The 8,344-nt window shown below is 35.9% G+C and overlaps 1 protein-coding gene across 1 annotated transcript; it reads left to right on the top strand.

The window, feature by feature from the left end:
• The first annotated feature begins 6,835 nt into the window (after positions 1-6,835).
• On the top strand, positions 6,836-8,318 carry LOC110689850. Its single transcript, XM_021866682.1, has 2 exons — positions 6,836-7,282; positions 7,701-8,318. Exons 1-2 carry the CDS (start codon positions 6,836-6,838, stop codon positions 8,316-8,318), a joined length of 1,065 nt encoding a protein of 354 aa, XP_021722374.1.
• Positions 8,319-8,344: the final 26 nt, after the last annotated feature.

The raw sequence follows: 8,344 nt of genomic DNA, 5'->3' as shown, positions 1-8,344 counted from the left end.
TTAATACTCTGTAACTATATAAAAAAAATTAAGGATATCCATAAAAGTTGTTCTAAATGCTTTGACCAAACGCAGCCATAATAAATTAATATCAATAATTTAAATCTAAAATTAAAAAATAAAGATAAATGAAAATGATAAGGGAGCAGCAGCAGCTTAGCACGTGATAGAAGCTCCCTTAAAACATGCTTAGCAGTAAGGTATCTAAACAGTAACCACAACTGTCTGAAAAAACTGTGGGACCCACTTACTTGACTACTACTCCTTATTTTAATCTGAGGCGTTGGATGTATCTGTTAGATTAAATCACGACCGTAGGATTATGAAAAAGAAAGCAGTTAAATATGACGCGCTGAAATGGCGAGTGAGAGTAAAAAAGGAGCATTTCGTGCGGGGAAATTAACTGGCACATGGCAGTTACCCGGTTTAATGGGAATTTATTGGAAACTGCTTAATTCTTATTTGCCTCTCCATTAAACTACGCTGCCGTTTGTGCTTTTTGATCTTTCACGTTATTTTTTATAAAACGTCCGATTTAAGAAGTTTTAAAACTGCTACTCCGTCAAACGTTTTGCGATCACACTTATCTCGTCAGTGGACATGCGAATAGTGCGATATACTTGAATCATATCGACTTTTTATGTTTTACAACTATACCATGTTAATGGACCAATTTAATTAATAATTTCAACGAGCAAATATAATAGAATATTAATAAAAATAATTAAAATTTAATAAAAATAATTTTAATTCAATTAAAAAAAAAATTGTTAATACGTAGTGGAGCATTAATAATATTTTTTTGACACAAAAAATAAATAAATAGTGGAGTATTAATTATGTAACGGAATACTTATTCAATCTAAAAGTTAGTTGTATAAAAATTGGTGCTTATTTTTTTTCTAGCTACCAAAAAAGGTTGTTAAATTAAAAATTTATATGAAGATAAATTTAAGATAATAATCCGTACAAAACATGGCTATGTACTTCTTTTTCTTTTCTTTGTTATTATTTTTTGAAAATTTGAAGTTTGTAAATATCTTCGAAGAATAATAGTAAGATTTAAAAAAACTGAGAAAACACAAAGTTATAGAACATGCATACAACAAATGGACTATTTTAAAAAAAAAAAAAAAAAAAAAAAAAAAAAAAAAAAATTTACTAATTAGTTAAGTCAACTAATATTATAAGCTACAACTACCAGCTAATTGTCAACACGTGTGTTGCTATATGATAATAAATAGATAAAAAAAACTAAAAAGTTTAGAAATCGTACTCAATATTGCTATATTATATCCCCTAACCCTTATTTTTCTACTTCCATTAAGTAATATGTTATTTGACTCCATTTGCGAATATTGGTTCAACATGAAAAACTAGTCAATAACACAGCTAATGTCTCTAGTAATGAGTGGTTGCAATTTGCAAAATTGTGTTGTTGTGACTTTATAGTCATGTGTTTTGTTTTAGACTGACCAAATTTGCAAAAATGAGGCATTGTTTGAAGATTGATCTTTTGCTTTGTAAAAGGATGATGACAATCATATGTATGACTTAGGCATTTCCAAAACTTTATATATGATATGAAGAGTAACATACAATCTCCACCTATTTCTCCTATTTCAAAAATACACATTTGCTTTTTCCTAAAAGAAAAATATATACATTTGCTTTAGAGTAATTGAATTGTCCTTAATCAAGCTTGTAGTTTAAATCTCAATAATTCTAATTAAAGTTGAGATTGATAGAGGTTTAATTTAAACTTGTTTCTCTAGCTAAAATAGATCAACTATAATTCACTTCAAAACCTCAATTTAGGTCGATTTTGACTAGTTTAACAATTAGCCTTATATGACTCGTTTTCAACTTGACCAGGCCAAGCCGAACATACAAGCTGACATCTTCAGTCTTTATAAGTTCATAAAGATATGCTTGTAGTTAGAGTTCGTTGGTAAATGGTTGTTCAATTCAAATTCAGGTTGGATTCTATTTAGGTGAAGAGATTATCGACTCCGGTACAAAGTGAATACGAATCATATTAGAATAAGAAGATTTTTGGTTCAAAGATGGATCAAGTTGTATCTTTCCAAATTCGATCAAGTTTAGATCTATTTAAACTAGCTTATGATGAGAAAGAAACCAATCCCAATTGTAATTAGCTTAGGTCGAGTAGGTCATTTTCAATATGCTTTCTATTCGATTATCCAGAATATGTTATGATTCAAGTTGTACCAGATTATTCAACACACATCAGTTTGAATCGATTCAATTTTGCATGCATACTCATATTCATAAGGTAGAATCCATATCCATTAAAAAAAAAAAAAAAAAGAAGGTAGAATCCATATTAGAATGAATCGTACAAATCTAAAGTCCTAAATTATGCTAACCTTATTAGATTTAGAACATCATTTTTACTTGGATCAACCACCAAACCACAGTCACATAGGCACATACCATTGAATCCAGTCCATGAAGGAGTTAAGCATAAATATGGTCCCTCAACTATAGTATTTGTAGCATTTTGGTCCCTCATCTTTCTAATGAAGCAAATTGGTCCCTCTGCCACCCTTACCTGACTTTTCCGGTGAAAAAATGATGAGTTAGCATAGTTTAGGAACTATAGTGCCCATGTGGCAAAAAAAAATAAAAACATAAAAAAATAATCAAAGTTTAAGGACCTTCTGGGTATGAGTTGGCATTTAATTAATGAAGGAGTAAAGTTAAGGGACCTTCTATCATTTTAATTAATGAACGAGTATTATAGTTTAGGGGCCTTCTAGAAGGTTACCAAAAAAAAACCCACACTTCATCTTCAAAGTAATTACTCCATTGTTTATGATGTCTGGCTGGGAATTTGGTGAATCTTCGGAGCAGAAGAAAGCGAAGATGGCGAAACTCACATCTGCTCAAGGTATGGTCATCGATCCTGTTTTCTTAAAAATTAATCTCCATTTAGTTATATGATCAAACCCTGCTATGTTATTGCCAAAAAAAGGGGGGGGGCTTTCTGGAATTGTGCTTATTTTGGTTCAAATATGCTTGATTATGCTGTTTTGTGGTATTGTGTGTAATTGTGATTGGTAAAGATTGAATTTTTGTGGGTTAGGGTTTCTAACGATTTTACGGGTAGGTTAGGGTTTGGTTATGCTCTGTTTTTTAAAAATTTAAGTTGCAATAAATCAACGGCCATATCTAGTTGTTGTTGATGAATTAAGAATGAATGAATGATGATGATGATGATCAAATTTTTGTTGTGATGATTTTCTAAACTACCGTTAATTCTGTTAGTTAGTTGATTGTTCTAATTGATTATTATTATTATTGAATCTCTCTTTTTGATGAGGTTTCTGTTGTTATATGTTGAGATTAAATTATATGGGTCTTTTTTTGGTTTTTTTTTTATGTTTGTTTAATCATCAACGTATCAAATTCTGATAGCTTATTGTCTCTTTTTATAACCTTAAACTTATTAAATTATGCTTTAAAGTTTGTAATTAGATGAGAATAGATCATGCATGATATGATCCACCATTATTATTTCAATAATGCTAATTAAATATGTTTACTACTGTATATGCTAAAGCAGTAAGGCTACCTTTTTTTGTAATACATTAAAATAATTGAAAAATCATCTATTTAGTTCAATCCTTGGTTTGTGGATGAGCTATAATCAATCTATTAAAAATTTGAGTTGCAATAAATCAACGGTCATATCTAATAGATGCATTCACCTAGGTATGGAAGCTTTGGAGGAAGCTCACCCCCTTTTCTCCACCCAAAATATTCTGTTTTTATATATTGCAATGTGATCAAGTTTTTATTATGCTTTGAATTGATTCATTGACTTTGTTGAAATTATTGCTTGCTTAGGTTGTTAATTTTGGTGTTGTTTACTTTTGTCAGAAATGGATCTAAAACCATGTTTGGTTGTACATCATGGTGGTGAATGGCAAATTTCTTCTAGTGCATTCTATGTAGGTGGGAAGATAAATGTTTTTGATAACCTTCCTGATAATATAGATGGGCATTATGTGAAAGGGTTAATAGAGGGGTTAGGTTATAATGACATTGCATTGTGAAGCTCCACTTTTTGGATCCCAGGAAAGATTTGAATAGTGGCATTAGGTACTTAAGCTTTGAAATTAGGCTTTGTGATCCTTTCTTGTCTCTTCTCCTTGAATACAAACTGATTCACGTTTACACTGAACATGACCAACCAGCCACTCCATTGTTCAATCATGGGAGAAGGGGACAATTCATGAGCTTATTAATAGATAACAATGTTTCCGAGGTTATTGGTGAACGTATCCAAACTCCTAGGGTAACCCAACCTTTCACAGTTGATGAAAATGTTTTTGAACCAACCCAAATTCCTAGGGCAACCCAATCTAACATAGACTATGATACAGAGGGAACAGATGAGGATGATGAAGAGTTTGTGAAGGCTAGGGATGAAATTGCAATGGATAAAAAAAATCAACATTCTTATGAAGATGAATTGGATATGCTTAGGAAGGTAGCTGCATCAAAGGGCCTTGGTGAGATAAGAACATATTTTGAGGAGTTTAGTGACATTGAGAGCCCTAATGAGTCAGAGGATGATGATGAATGTGGTTACTTAGTTGCACCCCCTAATAATAAGGTTAGGAAGGTTGCAAAAGCTAAGGATGACGAGTGCATAGAAGACTTCTTCCCTTGTCAACAGTTTGACAACCCTGCTGCATTTAAACAGGCAGTCAAAAATCATTCCATAAAGCTAGGCAGAAACATACCTTTCACAAAAAATGACAAACAAAGGGTAGGGGCAGAATGTGAGAACAAACTTAAGGGGTGTCCTTGGAGAATATGGGCTTCTTGGATAGGAATAATACTCATTTCACAGTCAAGTCCCATGTCAGTCAGCATAAGTGTGGTAGATCTCCAAGAGTGAAGAAGATGTCAGCAAGATGGATTGGTGAGACCTACCAAAATCAGTTTAAGGTCAACCCTTATATGAGGCTTCATGACATAATGGAGCTAATATGGTTAGACTGGGTGATAACTTGCTATTTGATACGATTTTAGGGTGTTTTGAACCTAGTTTACTTGATATAAATTGCGTTTTGGTTCATTTTTACTCTATTATTATGCAATTTTTGTGTATCCTATGCTTCACGGGTTGTTGGTGTTTTTGTTGAGATTCTAGGTTCAAAAGAACGACCAAATGGAGCCCATGGATACAAAGCCGAGGTTAGAAGCAAGAAGATGGATGAAAGAAGCCAAGGAAAGGAGCATTATAGAAGAAAAGATGAAAAAAGGGGTTTAGAAGACCCTGCACGGCCGTGCCAGACCTTGCACGTCCGTGCAGGAGGTTCCAGAAAGCTTCAGCAAGCTGCCAAGGCCTGCACGGCCGTGCTTAATCTGGCACGTCCGTGCAGAAGAGGGTGCACGGCCGTGCCAGACTTTGCACGTCCGTGCAGAAGTGCTCCAGAAACTCAGAACATTCTGCCAAGGCCTGCACGGACGTGCCAAATTAAGCACGTCCGTGCAGATGTAGCTGCACGTCCGTGCCAATATCTGCACGTCCGTGCGGAACTGCTCGATTCTTAGCAGTACGTTCTGCCTCAGTTCTGCCCCCTCTGCACGTCCGTGCCAAACTTGGCACGGCCGTGCTTAGCCTTGCACGTCCGTGCCAAATCTGGCACGTCCGTGCAAAATCTGGCACGTCCGTGCAGACCTGCAGTCGAACTCTTTCCTTGTTTTCTCCGTCCTTTTTATTTGGGGGTCATATAAATACCCCTTTAGAGGCAGTTTTTCAGGGGAGAGGCAGTTTTTCAGAGCTTTTCTCTTAGTTTGTAGTCTTAGAACATTAAATTCTCAAATCATTAGTTAGTTCTCAATTATTAGCTTGGAATTATTCAAATTCAATCATTGTAGAAGACAAAATCCACCATTGTTGCTCACCTTGAAGCTTCATAGTAACCATTTCTTACTCATCTTTTCTACTTCTCTTTACTTTGTTGTTAATTATTTTCTAGTTCTTGCATGTTTTGGATTGTTAATTAGCTTAATCCTTAGTTTGAATTTGTTCATGAATTGCTTGAAATCTTTAATTGCTTTAACCCCCATGGATTGTGAGTAGTCTAAATTCTAGGGTTTGGGCAAAACCCTCAATGTAGTCACTAATTACTTGTTGTATGTGCTAATTTGGTTGTTGTGGGATGTTAATTAGTTGAGCTTAAGTGGTTTAATTGCTTAGTTCTTGTATATGGCCATTGCTAGAACTATTTATCCAAGCTTTCTCAACGAAGGATCGAGAGATGAACTTGAGTTAGCTCCCTTATGCTTGATTGACCCGAAATGCCATGAGAATAGGGATTACCGGTCAAGGGAATGTTTATGTCATCGTGATTATGCTTTAACACTTGTTTTATGCTATGTAACCACGAGAGTAGGTCGTATTCATGATTCAAGTAATCCCTCTAGCTTGAGAGAGTAGTTGGGTGCTTTAGATGACTTCCCCTAATTTATCCCATTAATTTACCTTGATTGTTGCATGCTAATTGTGATTTGTGATGAAGTTGAGTGGTATAACCCAAGCCCTAGATTCCTCTTAATATTGTTAACCTCCTCTCAGCTTAGTTGAATTGTGTTAGAAGAAGTTACTAAAAACCAACCCAATTTAGAATTCGTTTAGCTTATTTAAACGGTAGTACTCGGTGGTTGATTCAACGCCTCTCTTGGGTTCGACCCTTTCTTACCCTTACTATTGTTAGTGAGACCAAGATAGGAATTATTATCTTTGGTAGGCTCGACGACGGCCTATCACTGGGGTATTAGAGTGAGTAAGTACATGGCTTTCAGAGCTAGAAAGAGGGGCCAATCCATTATTATTGGGAAGTATAAGGAACAATATGAATTACTTCCCAGGTATGCAGAGGAGATACTTAAGAGCAATAGGGCCAACACTGTGAAGCTGAAATTGAATGGGAATGTCTTTGACAGGATTTACATATGCTTTGAGGCATTAAGGAAAGGCTTTGTAGCTGGGTGCAAGCCTTTCATTTCCCTAGATGGCTGTTTTCTTAAGGGACCTTATGGTGGGCAGTTGTTAGTGGCAGTTGGTAGGGATGGGAATAATCAAATGTTCCCTATTGCCTGGGCTATTGTCGAAGTTGAAAAGACTGAAACTTGGAGCTGGTTCTTATATCTTTTGGCTGCTGACCTAGGGACTGATGAAGGTGCTTGGTACACCTTCATGTCAGATCAACAAAAAGGGTTACTTGCAGCTGTTGCAGAGGTGTTTCCATAAGCAGAAACAAGGGTATGTGCAAGACATGTCTATTGCAATTTTAGGAGTGTGTTTGGGGGTGGCTTAGAGTTAAGGAAACAATTTTGGTTCATAGCAAAGAGCACAAATGAAAATGGTTTTCTTGAACAAATTGATGCTATGAGAAAGCTATCTGAGGATGCAGCTACTGATTTGTTAAACAGGAACTACAAGAAGTGGTGTAGGGCTTTCTACACACCTATTGTCTTCATGTGATAGTGTGGATAATAATATGAGTGAGGTCTTCAATGCTTATATACTCAAGGTGAGACACAAGCCAATCATAACCACGTTAGAAGACATAAGAGAAGGTCTCATGGAGAGGTTACACACTAAGAGAGACATGCTCAAGGATGATGGTTAGCCACTTTGCCCTATAATTAAGCAGCAGTTAGAAAAGCATAAGGTGTGGGCTAGAGGTTGGAATGCCTTTTGGGATGGGGGATTTAGCTATGGAGTCAGGGATGGGTCAACTCAATGCAAGTATGTGGTGAACTTGGCACAAAGAACTTGCACTTGCAATGCTTGGCAAGTGAGTGGCATTCCCTGTAAACATGCCATAGTTGCCATTTGGAAGAAGGTTGATGAACCTGAAGAGTATACGAGTGAATATTTCAGAAAATCAACTTATGCAAATGCGTACAGTTTTTTTCTTGAACCCCTAAATGGTCCACAGGAGTGGCCTACTTCACAGAACACAATCATTCCCCCTCCATTGAAAAAGGTCAATCACAGACCTAAGACAAAGAGAAATCCAAGTGTTGGGGAAGTGACTGAAAAAGGGAAACTGAGGAAAACAGGGGTTGCAATGAATTGTAGTTTGTGTGGAGTGCAAGGGCACAATAAAACAACCTGCAAGAATACCCCCAGGGAATCAAATGCTGGTGGAATTGCTCATCATCAGAACAAGACACAACCTAGGTTAACTCCCAGCACAGTCCCCATGCACAACAGAGGAGTGGGAATTTACACCTACTCAATGGATACCGAAGAATTGCTACTGTAAGTACCAACTACTCTATTTATTTATGC

The sequence above is a fragment of the Chenopodium quinoa genome, unplaced genomic scaffold, assembly GCF_001683475.1.
Source record: "Chenopodium quinoa cultivar QQ74 unplaced genomic scaffold, ASM168347v1, whole genome shotgun sequence".
NCBI classification, from domain to species: Eukaryota; Viridiplantae; Streptophyta; class Magnoliopsida; order Caryophyllales; family Amaranthaceae; genus Chenopodium; species Chenopodium quinoa.
This window is presented reverse-complemented; position numbering and strand designations above follow the sequence as displayed.

Excerpts from the sequence above, each read along its gene's own strand:
- LOC110689850 (XM_021866682.1), top strand. The coding sequence starts at position 6,836 with ATGGCTTTCAGAGCTAGAAAGAGGGGCCAATCCATTATTATTGGGAAG. Across the intron at positions 7,283-7,700 it reads TACTTGCAGCTGTTGCAGAG|CAGTTAGAAAAGCATAAGGT; the intron begins GTGTTTCCATAA and ends ATAATTAAGCAG.